The 21,051-nt window shown below is 35.5% G+C and overlaps 1 protein-coding gene across 1 annotated transcript; it reads right to left on the bottom strand.

Moving 5' to 3' along the window:
* Positions 1-1,742: 1,742 nt before the first annotated feature.
* Positions 1,743-20,447, bottom strand: LOC139117546 (nose resistant to fluoxetine protein 6-like). The gene is made up of 15 exons (XM_070680760.1): positions 19,993-20,447; positions 18,097-18,242; positions 13,672-13,759; positions 13,264-13,360; positions 11,401-11,618; positions 10,523-10,696; positions 9,903-9,996; positions 9,370-9,462; positions 8,093-8,261; positions 7,189-7,268; positions 6,588-6,713; positions 5,106-5,238; positions 4,492-4,678; positions 4,149-4,291; positions 1,743-3,467 (listed from the first exon to the last, which is right to left on the bottom strand). The coding sequence occupies exons 1-15, from the start codon at positions 20,207-20,209 to the stop codon at positions 3,333-3,335; spliced, it is 2,100 nt and encodes a 699-aa protein (XP_070536861.1). The 5' UTR covers positions 20,210-20,447; the 3' UTR covers positions 1,743-3,332.
* Between the last annotated feature and the right edge of the window lie 604 nt (positions 20,448-21,051).

Below are 21,051 nucleotides of genomic sequence, written 5' to 3' on the forward strand. Positions count from 1 at the left end.
TTATTTGTTTCAACTCATTAACTCGGTTATTCAAATTGAATGAATTGAACGGACAAATATATGGTGTTTGAGCACGTTTATTCGCCGGATGAAATGTGTACCGCTCGGGCAGCTCTATATTTCACGTTTACTGATGTCAAATGAAAAACGAGGCTACCGTGGAACCTGATTTCCTTATATCTGTCACATAATCCTTTCATACTTAATGATGCAAATTCTCTAAGCAGGTTTTATACTTTTAATTGAGAAATTGAAACACACACTTCTCTGACATTAACGAAGATTAAACCAACAAACTCTCGTAGAACTTAAGTTAAAGCAAATCCTAACTGAATGCTATAGTTTTCACCTCGGATCTACAACTGCTTAGGTATCCCAGGTACTGTACTTAAAAACACAAGAAGTCGTACGTTAGCAAGTTTGACATTGTTCATGGCATCATCATTTCCCTGAAGGTTTTAACAATCTTCACATCCTTAATTCTCTTAGAAAAGTTTGATAAAAAACGCCACTATTCTATGGCAAAGATGTACACATAGTTACTGTTGACTCTAAGTAAACCAGATATGAACTGAAAATGATCCCGACTTCCCTATACATATTTCCGACAGCAACGCTATGTGGTTCAAATGAACGAATACAGCAATTACCTATAGACAGTCTACAAAAATGTGATTTTTTTGCCGAATATAATCCTTCTCACTTTGCCGTATTTGTGAATGCCGTTGATGAAACATAGAGTTTTATTATCTGACTACAAAACTGTCATTTTCCCATCATTCCTACTCTTTATTTGGCCCATCTAATAGTTTCTTTTAATCAAATATGAACCGACAGTTGTTCTCGTCAATTGAATCTTAGATTTCTATTAGGTTTCCAACTTCATATTTTACGTTTCCACCCTTTGGATCAAACGCTGCTGTTGTTTTGTTTTGTTGCTACCAGTTCGGGAAATATTGTTGTAACAAGACAACTGAAAGACGAAGGGATATATCTCTGACAGTATTGACTATGCTGAAGATGACGAGCGAAGCATTATAGCTTATTTTTATTGAAGGTAGAACGTACCCCGGAGATATTCGCATTCTCAAATTGTTACAATACCATTTCAAGATCTATCGCTTGTGGGACTCATTTTGAAGCTCATAGAATAAATTAAGTTTTTACCAGCAAATTTTTGTGAAAATAGAAAAGTTCATATTCCTGGGTGGCGGTCATTTTGAATCTCGCGTGTCGGTATATATTGGATCATTTGCTTTTCTGGTACCAAATTTTGCATGGTGAGACCTGATTTCTAAATTTTTTAAAGTTTTCTTGATGAAGTTTAGATGATTCAACCGAGACACACTACCATAAGGTACACTGGTAGTCAGGATGATGGATAAGGGGTTATTGACGTCACACTAGCACTGTGATACAGATACTGATGTCACTGGCATACTAGCAGAGTATAAGAATGGCGTACTAACAGGGTTTAAGTATAGTGTACTAGCAAGGTATAGGCGTGGTATACCCGCTTGGTACACGGAACCATTCCACGTATCAGGCATAAACACTTGTCCGGAGTTCGTGGTTCATGATCGTCATTTCCTACATCTGAGCCTAGTTATGTCGCCCCTTATCCATTACTGGGTTACTGTTAGTGTCACATCAGGTAAATGCATATTTAAGTATTTCTTGTCTTGACGTTTGAAATGTCATAGTCGGTCAGAAACTGGAAAAAGTGTACACATATTACTCTGTTTGATTTCCCAAACATCCTTTACTGTAAAAAAACTTGTGACATAAAACTTTACTTATTGTTGCTTATGACATAAGACTTTCGGCAAAACACATACAGGGACTACAGACAAACAAACTAATCTAAATGCCCGGCTAGATACATGGTGCATGATTGGACGCAAACAAATATGCTCCATTAATGACTCATTATAAAGTGACTTGCATACTCATTAATACAGTTTTGATGAATACATTCATTTATCTGAGAAATCATGCATTAGATTCGTGTAAACCCGGAAAGGACACGGCTTTGTGATTATGGGGAGCGTCGGGGAAATTTCTCATACTTGTTGAAAAAACTCATGTCACAAGATGTGACAAGCAAATATTCATGTTCTCTAACATTGGTGTATTTGCAAAGAATCTATGAAATATTGATTCCTTATTGCTGCTTGCAGAGAAGAGTTGGATAAGAAATGAAATAAATATAAATCTCCCGTCGTACACTGAAAACCTGTTGTAAAATAGTTTGGAGCCAAACTCCCTATGTAATGCTGTATTACTTATTTGTTTAGTAAAATTACATTAAAAATCTTACATTGTAAATATATTGTTTGCAAAGATTATGGTGTTTTGGTGAAATATTGATCATCAGCTGATTTGGTCGCTTCAAACTTGCATTATTAACATCGCATATAGAAATATTGCATAGATGTATGTATGTATGTATGTATGTATGTATGTATGTATGTATGTATGTATGTATGTATGTATGTATGTATGTGTGTGTGTATGTCTATCTTTCTGTTTGGCTGTCTGTCTGTCTGTCTGTCTGTATGTATGCATGTATGTACCGAAAATAACACTTAGATATAACACTTAAAAAGAAATATGTAATGGCAAATATAAACTTGGTTGCTCCTTTTAAGCACAGTCAGTTTCTAAACTTCGATTCAGTATTACTGCAACACACTGTGACGGTTGCAGGGATTTTGAATGCTTAGAAAACAAAATCTTACATCGTATTATTGAATGTTCTTTTAGCACGACCAAACATTTACATTACCTGAACTAGTAACGTTTCGCCTGTCCTCTTCGGCAGGCTTTGTCAAACTGTCTGTTTGTTGTCATATACCGCTAGGTAATGTAAATGTTTGGTCGTGCTAAAAGAACATTCAATAATACTATGTATTACCGACCTGAAGAACATGATAAGGGAAAATCTTACATCGTTATATAAGACAACTTGAAAGTAACAGTAGGGTATCAACAGTAAAATCCTACAGCTAATAAATAATATACTTAACTTAATAATCTAGCTGTTTATAGTTAACTAAATAATCTAGTCGTGAACAAAATGATATAGTTGTATCTAAACTATATTAAATAATGTTGTTGTAAATCAAGCAATCTAGCAGAAACTGCTTTTAATATGTCGTAAGTACAATGTCATTAAGCTCAATGATAGCATTTTCTAAATTTTAATGTGAACTCATTTCCTTTCTATCAAATCGTACTCCATCGACATTATACCTGAAGGGATTCAATGAATCACTTAAGGTCACACGTCATTCCTTTCACAATTATATCTGATATCGCCGATTTTAGGCTTACTTTTCTTTTCGATTTTGTCGAATTCTATCTTCGATAAGCTTCTCTATATTGGTCATTGGCATTTCAACAGCGAGATACACCAAGGCACTTACACCGTAACTTATAAATGTCACCCCTACAAACAGATATGCCTGAAAAAACAAGATAGATAAATTCAATCTCGAACACGCGTACTTTACCACGTGTGGACATGTGTAAATTTAGCGATCGAGTATTAAACATTCTCAACACAGAATATACTTTTTATGGTATGCGGGATGCCAGAGAAAATTTGACCTTCAAACAACACCAGTCTAGACTAATTTGAAACATAGTGTGCATGATAGGCAGAATTGCAAAGACACTGAACACGGCAGAGATTCATTCGACAAAACATTAGAAGTGAAACAAACGTCTCGGTACAGTGATATCCGTACGATTGATTTGAATACCGATATTACCTCTAAGTTGAAAGTTCGCGAAATTATAGTTGACAAAAATGACTTTGTGAAGAAACCTATTCCAAAAATATGAAGATTTATACGATTTATCACGTGATAGTACTGTAACGTTTTATATGCAGTGTCACGAGGTATCTAGCATTGACTTGAAATACGGCCACGAGCCCATCTGAAGACAAAGCGGCTATGGATAAATATAATTATCTCCAACCTTTATTTCTTTCTTTATTTTTTAACTGTTTAATTCACAATTATTAAAGGGAAGTATATTACGTCTCAAACCAGTCTATACAATTGTTTTAATTCGTCTGCGATTTCAGACAATTTGAAATTCATTTATTCATTAACTAAGAATCAAGGTGAAATACTCACAATGATGTTAAACGTATAGTGGAAGGGTGTGGCAAAGTTGAAAACCAACACATCCAGTACCATTGGGTGAAACAGGTATGCGGTGTAGGTGAGTCGACTCAACGGTATCCAGAAATCCCATGAGAGAATTGTATCCACTGGACCTTTACAGATATAACATATACTTTGTCAAACGAGGGCGTGCTTCGATGAAATTCTATCAACGTCTTCACATGGATGATACAAAGTAGTAGCTATATGTGCTACCTGAAGGATCATGTCCAACAGAGATAGAAGGTAAATTCATGTCCGACAGGACATCAACAACATTATGTACCAAAAATAAACTGAAAATAAATTTTACCTGCCATTTTATATCTGCAAGCAAACACAACCCATGCCACCGCCAGAGACCACGCAAAACGACTCAAGCTGGCGTATATGACATTTTCGGCAGTGCTGAACTTGTAGTTGTTGTCTGATCTATACAGTCCGTAAACTACAGCAAGGGCTGTAGAAACTGCTAATATCCAACCCAAGGCAGAGAACAGCTAAACAGTAAAAAAAAACCAGATATATTTGTACATTTGTGGCATTAAAGTTTGTCGTCTTGTGCGATGCTGCAAATAAGCCCAACCAGACAAATGTGTTTGTAATTGGTTAAAACCGGTCACAATTACATATTAAATGGTCGTTTGTCAAAACTTATAGTGATGTTTTGTGTGACCGCATCTGAACTTTGTTTAATACAACAGTCAACGAGGTGAAGTAAGGCTCTGAGCAAAAACGATGTTACTAGTGGATTTCCAACAGCAGCAGAGCTTCCAAAGTTGAAATGATGTACGTAAACAGTGGTATATCGCTTAGTGAATGAATATGTAAACGTACATGCAAAACAAGTGTGCATTTTTTCAGAGCCAAAGAATTCACATTCTACGACAATGAAATTGCAACGAAGATGTCAGTGAAGGTGCTTACTAATCTGTTTCTAATTTGAAATCCTTTTCGTCTTTGAAGAATGAATCCCAAAGCTATTCCCGTCAAGTAGGGAGCTATTCTGCAGTATGGTTTCATGTACACAACGTCCATATAATTGGCCGAGGTTTCAAAGCTGTGTGCAAAAAATTAAGATGGAAATCAATAGCAAAAAATATTAAGATGACCTTTATTTCCTGAAATTGACAAACACACCCGAGGAAAATCAAATTAGCTTTACTCACAATTACAGCAGTAATGATTTTTTTTGAGATTTTGGTTTTATTGCGAAATCTCTAGTCATCAGACTTTATCATACAAGAATTAAAAAAAATACATATCTGAAATGTAGTCGCCCGGTTAAACGACATAACAGAGTGGCATAAATGCAGATAGCAAATTTTGTCTCGAATGGGATCCGGTATATCAACAAACGGGATCTTCTACGAGACCAAAGGGTATCCTCTGCGAGATCCAAAACGGGATCCTCTAGGCCATAAATGATACTACGAATTATGTGCGTATAACTTTCTGTTTTAAAAACGTGAATGTACAACATTTCTATTTTATCTCATTGAAATGGAGAGAGGTTTAAAGAAATTTCATTGATAAAAAAGTCTTCATATCATATCATTTTTCTATTTCAATGTCTTTTAAATGTACGTAAAATAAATATTATTCAATATTATTTGATTTAAAAAGTTCATTGTGCCAACAGTAATTATTAGACCAAATTGAAATTATTTTCCTTCACTTGTGGAAGTCTCAATCACATGGTTTCAACTCTCTTTTCAAGCGGCTGATACTTGAGAAAGAAAAGTAATACAGAGCTATATATATATATATATATATATATATATATATATATATATATATATATATATATATATATATATATATATATATATATATATATATATATATATATATATATATATATATATTGGCTTTCGAATTTTGATGCTTCTTCCCATTCACGGGCTACTGATCTGATCGCGGTGATAAGTCTATAGAAAGAGACCATAGCAATTGACTGATATGTGCACATGTACATATCACAGAATGTGTGCATACAGATGAACAAAGAGGACAATTTTTGTGAACACCGAGACGTAAGCCAATAACTTTATTGCATCACTATCCTTGACCACCTTCCCTGATTCTATTTCATTTCACAATTCTCTTTAGAAAACATCTAGAAATGTCATTATCAGGAGGCATACCGACGAACTAAATGCACAAATTAACTCAATCTGTTTGGTGACTGTTTATCGAGAAAATATCACCAGAGAAAACTCTTGAAGTCTCGCTAGCTGTGCGCGCTATGAGAGAATCACAAAACTCGTGAAGTCTCGCTAGCTGTGCGTGCTATGAGAGAATCACAAAACTCGTGAAGTCTCGCTAGCTGTGCGTGCTATGAGAGAATCACAAAACTCGTGAAGTCTCGCTGGCTGTGCGTGCTGTGAGAGAACCATGAGAACTGACCTGTCCACGTTGGCTTGAGAATTTGAAGTTGATATCGGGAAATCGTAATATCCCATTAAAGCTGCTGTTGTTACGATACAAGCAAGCAACATGGTGGTCAATACAGTTATTCCCGCTTTGACAGATCTGCAATAGTGAACGAATATGTTGTGCATGATACTCATTATTATGAAATTAACTTCATCAGTCTGTAGTTGAAAATGCTACGGAGGATGATTTGATTAGCCATAGAAATAGTGATGTCACAGAAAGTTACATCTCTTGTGCATATGGGGAAGCCTTCAAACTGACATTTGTCTGCGATTTATATATGCATGGTGGTAATTGTCGTTGGTGAGAAACTTTCGCCAGATGACGTAGACGATGACGTTGCCAGGGGTGCCAATAGCTGTAATACACCGTATTACAGACTGCATCTCTTGGATGGATATAACGTTGACATTGAGTACATGTTGACAATACCACATAGTCTTTTTTTAACTAGCGAAAAACCTGTCTTCGGACATATGAACACATCTAATGCATATGACAATGAGTTGTCTCTTTATATTTGAGCTATTAAGCTTTTATTTTTCCGCCGTCTTTAAACATTGTGACTCACTTATATGTAGCAATGATGATAATTGGGCTGATCCAATGGAACTGCATATCATTGGCAAGGTACCAGGTCCATGAGATGCACTGAAAATCAAATGAAAGAAAATGGAAGGGAAGTATACTGATATATTTGTAAAAATTTATTATTTGGCGATTGTATCATCCAAATGGAATGGAATGTTACACTTGTACGCAACGCCAAACGATAGAACACATAGAATTATTCCCAAAAGCATATGTAGTACAGAAAATGAATTGCTTCACATTAGACATGAGATTCGAATGTTGCATATTTAGCTGCACCCGGTTATTAAAAGCTGTTGTAAACGTTTTACCTAAGGTAAATAGGTGAACATAGTAACGCCCTCTTGGTCTGTAGCGAAATGTTAGTGTGCAGTTGCTGTATCGTGTCTGTTGGTCAGGGTATGGAAAAAATACTACCTTGCACTTAACGACTTTCAAACGACATAGTCATACTTCTGTGTATATAACTTTTTTTTTTCTTGTCACTGCATTGTGTCGTGTTTCTGTATTGTATGGTATGACAGGCAACTTTATATGGCGGTCTGGTACAGCGCCACCAGCGGTACAAATGGAGCAGAGGACAGGTAGAAATGGAGCAGAGTACAAGGCTATATTGTATCGGTAACTGCTCAGTGAAAAGAAGATCACTTCACTTGAGTCGTTATAGACGTAAGGTTATACTTTTCTTGTATCGCTATTGAATTTCGTTTACCGTATCTGCATTTGTTGCGCTTATTCAGCAACAAATCGGCAAATTTCGATTGTTATTTATTGGGAATCAATGGTTGTCGATATTTTCGTGAAAGTCATTTGCCATAACTCGTGTTATTGACAGACCTAACATAAGTGTTTGGGCATCTACCATAAACAGAATTCAGACTTACCCCACTGACTGACTCAGTAGGATAGAAATTATTGATATACAATAAATTTGTCCACCAGTATTTTTCACATGAAGACTGGTCGGTCATGGCATACCACACAGGTCCCTGGCCAAGCCATGGTTTGATATACATCCAGAATAGTATCGTGAATAATAGTGTTGGTGTCAGTCTATAAAACATCAAAGATAGAAGAAAGACAATTATATTCATACATAAATACATACTGAACATCGACAATTAAGGGGAAGAGTTCTCAATTTGATACTTTGTAAAATAGTAGAATCTGTGTATACAGAATTATATGTTCATGTAGAGCATTGCCAAATGCAACTCTGGAACCCCTTTGATATGATAAGCCTACCTGATCAGAGTTTGTTTCATTCAGGACGTACACTTCTCATCGAGTTTTAATTTAACATGTAAAGTTAGCAAGGAATTAACTTCAGCTCATTTTTCACATTTGTTTACAAGCATAAGTAGAAAATGACAGTGAGATACCAGTGGCAGAAAGCTTTTCACAGTGCCTCCACGCACAGTACCTCCACACACAGTGCCTCCACACACAGTACCTCCACACACAGTGCCTACACACAGTACCTCCACACAGTGCCTCCATGACTGAGGTTTTTTAATTCAATTCTTTAGGATGACACATAAGCAAAGAACTGAATGAACTGAAGAACTGTTCTGAATGGTGAATCACCATCACCACCACCACCACTATCATCATCATCATCATCATCATCATCATCATCATCATCATCACAACAACCATCACCACCACCATCATCATCATCAGCATCACAACCACCATAATCTCCAGCACCACCAGCACCATCATCATCATCATCATCATCATCATCATCACCACCACCACCACCACCACCATCATCATCATCATCATCACTACCACCACCACGCTACTTGTCAGAATTATCGCTGCATTTAAGTATTCCTCTTTTTGTCATTATCATTACAGTGGTTTTATCTTGCGTGTTCAAAAGACAACGATCGCTAAAAGGAAAATATCTGCTTCATTGCATTATTTGCTACTGTGATCTTTGAATGGAATGAGAAGTATTTTTGTTGATGGAATCTATTCGGCAAAAAAAAGTGCATCAGATAACGGAAACTTTTATTTGATATTCTCTCATCCGAGTTTATTCAACAAAATTCCTTGGTATTTTGGAATATTCTCTTTAGAGTGATTGAAATTTCATCGAACCCTTACTGTCTAAATTCATTATGTACACGACATCACGTGTATAGTTCATTACCTCCAGTATCTGTGAAAGTAGAATTGAAACCATGGGAACTTGCCGTCCCTTTTATCCAGTTCAAAGAATACGAGGTAGCCGACCAATAAACCACTGGAAGTCAAAAAGCATCAGTTTGGTGATTTGACAAGAAAAACGCTAAGTTAATAATACGTGAGAATATCTGAAGTTACCGAACCAATGGTTTCTTTTTCTTTAAATAAGAAAGACAAGAGCATTGTACATTTAAAAACCCAGTGTTCTAAATGGCGGACGTCTACCTGTGTCGGTAACACGCAATTTGTATGATAACTTGTATCGTATCCGCTATTTTGTATCTTACAGAAATTATAGACAAGATATTATATCAAAGAAAGATAAACCTGCTAAAGTTTCCACTGTTGGTTCAAGCGAAAGAGTTGTTTGATGTCAATAATCAGAACTGCTATTGTCAGAACTCGGGATGCAATGGAGAAATACTTGAAAAGTCACTCACCTATCCATTAGACGTTGGCTTGTCTCTTTCAAATACAAAAACAATTTTTCATGCTCACCTCAGAAAGAAGAAGGTATCCACGGAATAGGTACCATTCATAATGGCTTGGAAAGTAAACATAGTGGTCCAATCCAACAGTGCCAACACGTTGTCTGGAAATGACAGTTGAGATAATAAAGATGACAAAAAAATTACATTGATTTAAATAACGCAACTTATCTGGCAATTATAGGTAGGTGATGTTAAGCACAGGTCGAACAAATATAAATGAAAGTTAATTCAGATGATAATATCAGAATAACGACACTAGCTGGTTTACAAAGTTTGCCATGATGATACTTTGAACACTTGTCGGTGTGGTATGTTCGACGCTATGGTTTTCTTTCATCGCAAATTTTACAGAATAGGCTCGTTACTCGAAGAAAAAAACTGAAATCGATTGCGAAAACGTTTCTCAAAAACACGATTAGAACTAATTTGGGAGAACTGGATCTTTTAGTTGTTCAAATTGATCAAAAGTGTTGGATGCCATATAGCTGAAAGTAGAAATATTACAAATAACTCATAAAAAAGTGTATGCAAAAACAGAAACAGTTCCAATTGAGTTCAAAGTACTTCTGTCACTGGGAACTTTAGTTGATTGGCACGTAACAGAAAATTTGTGGACAGTTAACTTACCAACAATCATGGTTATTACTGGCCACAAAAACGCGTGACCTAGAATGACCCAGGTAATACTTATCACTCTCAAACCATGGAGACATGTTATAGCCTTCTCGCTTTGCCTTGTACTCAGCAACGCATTCAGATTCTTGTTCAAAGCAAAACAGAGTACCAAATCCACTACAATACCTACAAATGAAATGTGGCCATTGTCAGTGTTTCAGTAGCTGGACATTGATTAGCATCAGTGAACAGTCAATAAAACTGATTGTTAGAGAAATGATTTTCGTGAGGGTAAAAAACTGAGGTTCATGAGCTTCGACTACAATTTTATAGATTGGCCTTCTGTATGATTGAGTTTCGAAATATTAAAGATGTTGAAAATAATAAGTTTGAATACATGGTTGAATTAAAACCATCTACTGAAAGTTACTTCTACTGATAAGAAGGTAAGTGCTGAGTAAGATTGTTTAACATAGTTGTTTACTATACATTTTGTCGACCAATTTTTTTTGCAACCAATAACATGATTAATAAAGCGTTCACTTTATTGTAACATGAGTTGCTCTGTTCATGCAAGATACAGATGTAGATTGAGATCGAATTCTTTGCCCCTTTTGGTCTTTAATCCTTCAATTGGTTGAGGACAAAGTACTTGTCGATTATTCAACCATCACAGATGTATGTTCTAATTCCTATATTTTCGCGAAATTGCTGGCATTAAAACAGACATCTATGTTTTGTCTCACTTAAAAAGAATCTAGTAGTATCCTATCTCATCCACGATATTAGGCTTGTTCTAATTATTTCGATTAAAGAATTAATGATAAACAGATTCCTAAAAAATCACAATACAAGGTCATCAAGTAAATATTACAAATTGGTAAACATACCGTTATTCTTACTGTTATGTACTTTTGTAGGTTTCACAGTAGCAACATCTGGTTTGGCGTGCAGTAACGGCGTGTCCTCCTTGGCATCTCCGTACGAGTACGTGGTACCTTTGTGATAGGGGATATCTTGATCTGGTTTGTTCAGAGCAGTGTAAGTGGCTGCCACGTCTAAACACCATCCAGTAAGCATTAGAACTACCAGGATGATACATATGGATCTGTAAAATTCAGGGAATATATCAAATTTTCTTGACAATAAGGAAACAACCAATACAACGTCTAACCGATGATTATTTATCGAAGAAAGACTTTCATGGACCTCATGTCATATTTCTGTGATAAAAAAAATATCTCGAATCTAAAAAGATTTTTTCCTGGAACTTAATCAGTCCATGGCACCTCGAAAAATCAAATATGGAAATAACTGGCAAAGGTATATCTTGACTTTTTCTTTTATAAGTATTGTGCAAATTTCATCATCATTTGCACAAAACAAAAATCATACATACGTAGGAACCTGTAAACTAAATTTGAAAGCTGTTGAACTAGCATTCAACGAAAAATATAATAAAGAAAACACTGCCCTAAATTTTGCATGTGCAAATTTCATAATAATTTTCACAGCTCACAATTAATTTCGATACATGTTAATCAGTTCATCATAATAAAAACTAAAATCCAAATCAAGACCTCTCGGACAAGTCATTCGTGAAGAGTAACTTTTTGAAAAAAGTGACTCTCAGAAATACAAATATGCAAATGTTATGCTAATTTGAACAAATATCGAATGAACTATCCATACGAACATGTATACCTATTATCATAGAAGTAACTCATCAAAGGAAATTTTGGAAATTAATGAAAAATCATAATTATAGATTGTTTTTTCATAATTCATAATTTCATAATTTTATGAGATTTCACTCCCATCTAGATAATCATCTGAACTTTTCTTATGCTACAGATGCTCACATTTTGTGCAAACATTGGTTATGAGATCCACATCTACGGACGGACGGATGGGCAGACAGACATACTGACTGACACACACAGAGACTGATAGAGTGATGACATTGGCTCCCTAGTGTGCCTCTGACACACGGGGGACAAATATAAATATTCATATTTATCATTGACAATGTTATTACACTGATAATTTTCACGTATGTATTGAAATCGAAGAAGGAGTTTACGCAAACATACTTCTATGTGCATAGAAAATGCTTTAACTACTCATATTTGTCAATTTCCTAAGATTTCTTACCTCTGAATGCTGCTATTTAAATGGGTATCTAACGCTGTGAAAATTAACAAAGTTCGCTTATAGTGAAACTAACCATTAAAATGTGATATTTTTAAGTATTCAACTTCTTTGGCTGGTATGTTTCTTAACAGGCATGATAACTATTGTTTCATATTGAAATATTTCTTCTATTTTAAAATCTTAACTGATATATTGCTGTCTGTGCATTCTGTGAAATATGTAAACTACGTCTCGTGGTGTTGATATTGGATTCATACTGTAAATGAGTTTCTTACCATATACTTAGCAATATAATCAAAATGATAGACTAATAAGTCCAATACAAATTTCTGACATAACGTTTAAATATTGTGTATTTTCTCCGACAGGGCTCCAAAATGGGGAGGTCAGCTAGCCAATTTGTTTTATTTATTGCTCGATTTAAGAAAACGGGAAAATGCTTCGATTAGGCGATATTCCGAAAATATTGTAAGGGGGTAAAAGAGTACAACGGCTTTAGGTAAACTTGACGTGACTTTTTTCTGATTGGCTGTGCTTTCGGAAACTATGTTTTAGTTGCTAAACCAAAATCATGTACTTTACTAGATTAATTTACTCACATCAGAATGTAGAAGCCAGCGTTGTAAGGCTTAGGTGGGTCCTTAGCACAGTGTACAGATGATTCATATACCGTTATCCAGTCAATGCCAAGAACACCTTCAAGAAGAGTGAGCCAGATAATGTTATTACCATTATTTCCTCATGTAAAAAACAAATTCCTCAGAGTTAATTAAATGATTTGAAAGTAATAATGTTAATGCTCTAACAGTCGAGTACGTTCAATTTTATGATGTGAAGTATTAAACGTCCCTGAGAGGGACTACTTAATTCACTGTCTTAAAAATGAATTAACTCTTAAATTTTATGTAAATACAGTTTATGATGTACTATAGACTGAACGATTTCAAGTTCATGAAAGTTATTTTAGCCCTATCGAAACGGTAACAGTATCTATACATCATCTTTACCTTGTAAAATTTCTTGCATCATTGACGCAAGTTCAGTTTCACTACAATCCTCCACGGCACATAATCCCCATCGAATTGGTAAAGTAGACTGGAAAGTTGCAAAAACAAACAAAACTTGAATGGAGGTACTAAGTACAAAGTGAAGAATCATAATGGGACAAAAATGATGATATCGACCCAAAACATGAAATACATTCGTACAAAGAAAGAACAGATACGAAATGGGTAATTCTTAAAGGCACATGAGCTGCAACTTTTGGCATTATTTTTATGTTTCATACTTGGATTAAATTTAGTTCATAGAAATGTTCTTACTAAGAGATGTGTACTAAAGTATAATTATCAACTGAGTGGGACTGCATGAGGAGGTTTCTGTAAGACAAAATAATAAACAGGTGCCGCACCCAAATATGGCCGCCTCCATACAACTACATGATATACAGCGTAAATGGTGCATGTACAAATTTGAATCTTTAGAAATACAACATGGTGCAAAGCACTGAAAGGATGGGAAAGAGTTTCACTCCACTTTGACAAAAAATTCTCCGTTTTTCACATAACATGGAAAGGTTTTGAAAATGGCGAGAAATTTAAAATAAACAAAAATATGTTCAGTTTCATGCCTATTCTGTCACAAGCAAACGTTGTTGAGGCCTAATTAATGACTATATCGTTCAATTTGCAGATTGCAATGAATGTCTGAGGAAATTGGAGGCCTTGAGGTTGGGCAAATTTCGCAGAGTTGCAGCTCATGGGCCTTTAATAAACCGTGTAATTTGCTTGATACGACAAGTTTGAGTTTGACAAAATATGGAGAAGCTGATGAAGGAGAGAAACATGCCATACAAACACATTAATGAACACTGAAACATGTCACACTGACACATAAATGAACACTGAAACATGTCATACAGACACATAAATGAACACTGAAACATGTCATACAGACACATAAATGAACACTGAAACATGCCATACAGACACATAAATGAACACTGAAACATGTCATACAGACACATAAATGAACACTGAAACATGCCATACAGACACATAAATGAACACTGAAACATGTCATACAGACACATAAATGAACACTGAAACATGCCATACAGACATATAAATGAACACTGAAACATGTCATACAGACACATAAATGAACACTGAAACATGTCATACAGACACATAAATGAACACTGAAACATGCCATACAGACACATAAATGAACACTGAAACATGTCATACAGACACATAAATGAACACTGAAACATGCCATACAGACACATAAATGAACACTGAAACATGCCATAGAGAACACATAAATGAACACAGAAACATGTCATACAGACACATAAATGAACACTGAAACATGCCATACAGACACATAAATGAACACTGAAACATGCCATACAGACACATAAATGAACACTGAAACATGTCATACAGACACATAAATGAACACTGAAACATGCCATACAGACACATAAATGAACACTGAAACATGTCATACAGACACATAAATGAACACTGAAACATGCCATACAGACATATAAATGAACACTGAAACATGTCATACAGACACATAAATGAACACTGAAACATGTCATACAGACACATAAATGAACACTGAAACATGTCATACAGACACATAAATGAACACTGAAACATGCCATACAGACACATAAATGAACACTGAAACATGTCATACAGACACATAAATGAACACTGAAACATGCCATACAGACACATAAATGAACACTGAAACATGTCATACAGACACATAAATGAACACTGAAACATGTCATACAGACACATAAATGAACACTGAAACATGCCATACAGACATATAAATGAACACTGAAACATGTCATACAGACACATAAATGAACACTGAAACATGTCATACAGACACATAAATGAACACAGAAACATGTCATACAGACACATAAATGAACACTGAAACATGCCATACAGACACATAAATGAACACTGAAACATGCCATACAGACACATAAATGAACACTGAAACATGTCATACAGACACATAAATGAACACTGAAACATGCCATACAGACACATAAATGAACACTGAAACATGCCATACAGACACATAAATGAACACTGAAACATGTCATACAGACACATAAATGAACACTGAAACATGCCATACAGACACATAAATGAACACTGAAACATGTCATACAGACACATAAATGAACACTGAAACATGCCATACAGACATATAAATGAACACTGAAACATGTCATACAGACACATAAATGAACACTGAAACATGTCATACAGACACATAAATGAACACTGAAACATGCCATACAGACACATAAATGAACACTGAAACATGTCATACAGACACATAAATGAACACTGAAACATGTCATACAGACACATAAATGAACACTGAAACATGCCATACAGACACATAAATGAACACTGAAACATGCCATACAGACACATAAATGAACACTGAAACATGCCATACAGACACATAAATGAACACTGAAACATGCCATACAGACACATAAATGAACACTGAAACATGTCATACAGACACATAAATGAACGCTGAAACATGTCATACAGACACATAAATGAACACTGAAACATGCCATACAGACATATAAATGAACACTGAAACATGTCATACAGACACATAAATGAACACTGAAACATGCCATACAGACACATAAATGAACACTGAAACATGTCATACAGACACATAAATGAACACTGAAACATGCCATACAGACATATAAATGAACACTGAAACATGCCATACAGACACATAAATGAACGCTGAAACATGTCATACAGACACATAAATGAACACTGAAACATGCCATACAGACATATAAATGAACACTGAAACATATGCCATACAGACATATAAATGAACACTGAAACATGCCATACAGACACATAAATGAACACTGAAACATATGCCATACAGACACATAAATGAACACTGAAACATATGCAAAACAGACACATAAATGAACACTGAAACATGCCATACAGACACATAAATGAACACTGTAACATGCCATACAGACACATGAATGAACACTGAAACATCCCATACAGACACATAAATGAACACTGAAACATGTCATACAGACACATAAATGAACACTGAAACATGTCATACAGACACATAAATGAACGCTGAAACATGCCATACAGACATATAAATGAACACTGAAACATATGCCATACAGACATATAAATGAACACTGAAACATGCCATACAGACACATAAATGAACACTGAAACATATGCCATACAGACACATAAATGAACACCGAAACATATGCCATACAGACACATAAATGAACACTGAAACATGTCATACAGACACATAAATGAACACTGAAACATGTCATACAGACACATAAATGAACACTGAAACATGCCATACAGACACATAAATGAACGCTGAAACATGTCATACAGACACATAAATGAACACTGAAACATGCCATACAGACACATAAATGAACACTGAAACATGCCATACAGACACATAAATGAACACTGAAACATGTCATACAGACACATGAAAGAACACGGAAACATGTCATACAGACACATGAAAGAACACAGAAACATGTCATACAGACACATGAAAGAACACAGAAACATGTCATACAGACACATAAATGAACACTGAAACATGTCATACAGACACATAAATGAACACTGAAACATGCCATACAGACATATAAATGAACACTGAAACATGTCATACAGACACATAAATGAACACTGAAACATGTCATACAGACACATGAATGAGCATTGAAACATGCCATACAGACACATAAATGAACACTGAAACATGTCATACAGACACATAAATGAACACTGAAACATGTCATACAGACACAAATGAACACTGAAACATGTCATACAGACACATAAATGAACACTGAAACATGCCATACAGACACATAAATGAACACTGAAACATGTCATACAGACACATAAATGAACACTGAAACATGTCATACAGACACATAAATGAACACTGAAACATGTCATACAGACACATAAATGAACACTGAAATAAATAAACTATACATGATTTAATTTGAAGAATAATGGTACTGGAAGTCCATATCTTTCCATTACGTAGATATGGATCGAAATTACCCCATATTAACCATATAAATAAACTGAATGGAAACATAAATCCATTTTGCACTATTCGAATCCCATTTTTTGCCCTGAAATTTTAATGTTAACCACGCGACTTGCACAAAATTTGAAATTGTGGTGTGTCTTTACCGTATATCAGTATCGACATTCCTTTATTTCGATTTGATAAATTAAATTGAACTCGTGACATTAAATGAGTATGAGACAGACATGTTTACTGTTTGTGTTTTGTGTATGTCTATACATACTTACGTTTGTGCCTCCCAGGTTTGCTTGCACCTGCATATCAACTAGACAGTATTGCATGCCGGGAATATCACGACATAGTTCGAACGAGCCTAACCAGGCGACATTACCACCCAATATTCCGCTTCCTGGCTTACCAGCAGCATCGATAGCTGACATGAAAATTACCATACAAATGTTGATTAACCTAAGATATGAAAAGACGCTTTGAAGATGGCAAGCAAAGGCTGGTATCACATGTTCAGTCACATTCTTGAAGATAAACAGTCACCCTACGAAGACTATTTTGTCAAGTTCATTATTTGAGTAGGTTTTTGCGTGATTCGTTGTTCTTAAACAAGCTGATAGAGTGTCGACAGAATACGATTTAGAGCTACTTCAGACACAATAACTATACTTTCGATAAACTTCAATTATTTTTATGTTACAAAATAAATATATTTTCTTAAAATTCTCTAAAGTACGTTTAATTTCAAAGTATGAGGCTGTTTTTCCAACACAATATCATGTACAATAAATTATGCTTTGTCATAATGTTTTTTTCCAAAAATCATTTGCTAGCAATTTTATTGAACATTAACACACATTCAGGATGTATTGACAAGGTATTCCTACGTGACTTGGGGTTTGGACCACGGGACTATATTTCACAGACAGAACTAAAATACCGCAAAACAAAAGTTACAGTTGATGGAGTTTGAAGTAAGATATAGCAGTAGCGATTTGAAAACCCTTAACGGGCGAACGCCTATACTCTAACGACGTTATGATGACTGCACACATGGTACTGTGAGGTTATTCTTGACACTAATCATATCATGCACCCACGTCGTTTGAGTTCAAGGTTGATTTTACGATTTTCACTTTTTCTTTGTATGAAAAGAAATAGCCAAAAAGAGACTGGTCCCTTTGAAATTTACAATTTGATTAGACACATCTTGACTGTAACTTCTCAGAGTTTTGTTAGTGGCAATAGTATCATTATTCAGGATCGACAGCCGTACTACAACAGTGACAGATATCATATAAATTACGCAGTGACTCAGCACTTACATATATATATATCTGCGTTTGCCAAAAAAAGATTATTAAAATTTACTTCTGCAATTTTCATCGATATCGGAGTTTATGTCATGCATGAAGTGATAAAGTGACTACAAGATCACAGCAGATTTTTAGTAAAGAGACTTAACAGAATTCAGGCGGATCGTTATTTTTAGAAGACTGTTGCTATTTCTAGAATCGTTTAAAACTATTGATTGAAGTTATCTCGGTACATATTTCAAATGTAGCTCAACTGTGGAGGGACTATGCGACAGTCACATTGAACACAGTTAAATGCAGAACACTAGATTTTTTTCCGTTCTTGCTATCATTACTGAAGTTTATTTTAGAGATTTTCACATTTTAATTTTGTGATTTTGTACTTACGAGTGTGTCTACGTTACTGTAGTCATCTGAGATTTTGTGTCCGCAGTGACATGTGAAATAATTCTAAATAATTCTAAATGGACATATCGGTGTGATCGAGTAATGTTTGCCTTATTTGAGATAATACAGGTCGTGTTGACCTTTAACACAATTATTGGCAGATGGGAAATTACACGAACCAAAATGCAAATGCTAAAACTTGACTATGTGGCTTTTTAAACATATATTTTCTGGTAGATATATGAAGTGGAAATACGTTGTCAAGTCAAAATAATCACTACACTTTGTAATTAGTAACAATACATTCATTAGCCGAGTTTTGGTTTTCCACCAGCAGTAGTATCGGCAACGCTCATGGCTAGGTTGGTACATAAGTTTACAATGACCATCTAGCATTCATATGCAGATACCATCATGTGATTGCAATAAAACATTAAACATTCTTAACAGGATACCTATGAAAACACAAACCTGGGAATATCTTCGTAGTTTCGTTGAAGAGCAGTCTCAATAAACTCCGCTCACATTTTTGAGAAGTGCTGTTTGAATTTACCGCATAATAAGGTCCATTTGGGTACTGTGATTTCATTTCCTCGACAGCTTGTGGTGGCAGTCCTTGAACTCTACCTGACAGAAACAACACAAAATTCAGCGATAGTAATGCGACCAGCTGTAAAGCAGACGCCATCTTGTCGATCTACACCTCGTCCGTATGTCACTCTATACACTGACGAAGCGCACGTAGCTAACAGTCGATTAGTCTACTGCTTACAGTCATACACAACTACTCCTCTTTATCCAGACAACTATCTTTGTGAATTTTCCAAAAGGGCACAGCTCTGTGGAGCACAGTGACCTTTGCCGACTTTCACGTGCACTGAGGGTTGGACTGATGTCCTACAAATAATGTCCCTAAGTGAACTCTACAAAGGTCAGGCTGTGACGTCAATCCTGGATTGTTTGCTTGTCTGCATTCGTTTATGCCCCTGGCTCATTCCACTTTGTGTTTGACCGGTCCACTTTCATATGTACTGTAGAACTATCAAACGGACCAAAGCCGGCTTAACCGTCGAGAAAAGACTTTTCTACTGCACAGGACTTCATTTAATGCCAATACAAGAATAGGCAGCTTTTCAAATATATTTCCCTCGTGGCAAGTACTTGAATACTTGGCCGAGTGTATTGGTCATACATTAATGCAGATTGTTAATAATTTTCATTACAAAATTGATATTTTCAAAAACACAGACTGGCCCTACGCGAGAGAGCGCCCAACAGTTAACTAACTTTATTGCTGTTACTACTTATGAAATTATTTGTCTGATCACAGTCCCTCATTCGAGTTCTACAAGATAGTAGGGCCTAAAAGACAATCAAACCATAAACACGAGTATCTGAATAAGGTCAAACAGAGTGATAGGATAGTGAAAGCACGGTCACCGTGGCCAAATCAAATGATCTTGATTATAAAGTTAAAGTCACAATATACGCCACACCAGACTCACAGTTAATGCATATTCTTTCTAGAAT

The sequence above is a fragment of the Ptychodera flava genome, chromosome 18 (assembly GCF_041260155.1).
Source record: "Ptychodera flava strain L36383 chromosome 18, AS_Pfla_20210202, whole genome shotgun sequence".
Lineage (NCBI taxonomy): Eukaryota > Metazoa > Hemichordata > Enteropneusta > Ptychoderidae > Ptychodera > Ptychodera flava.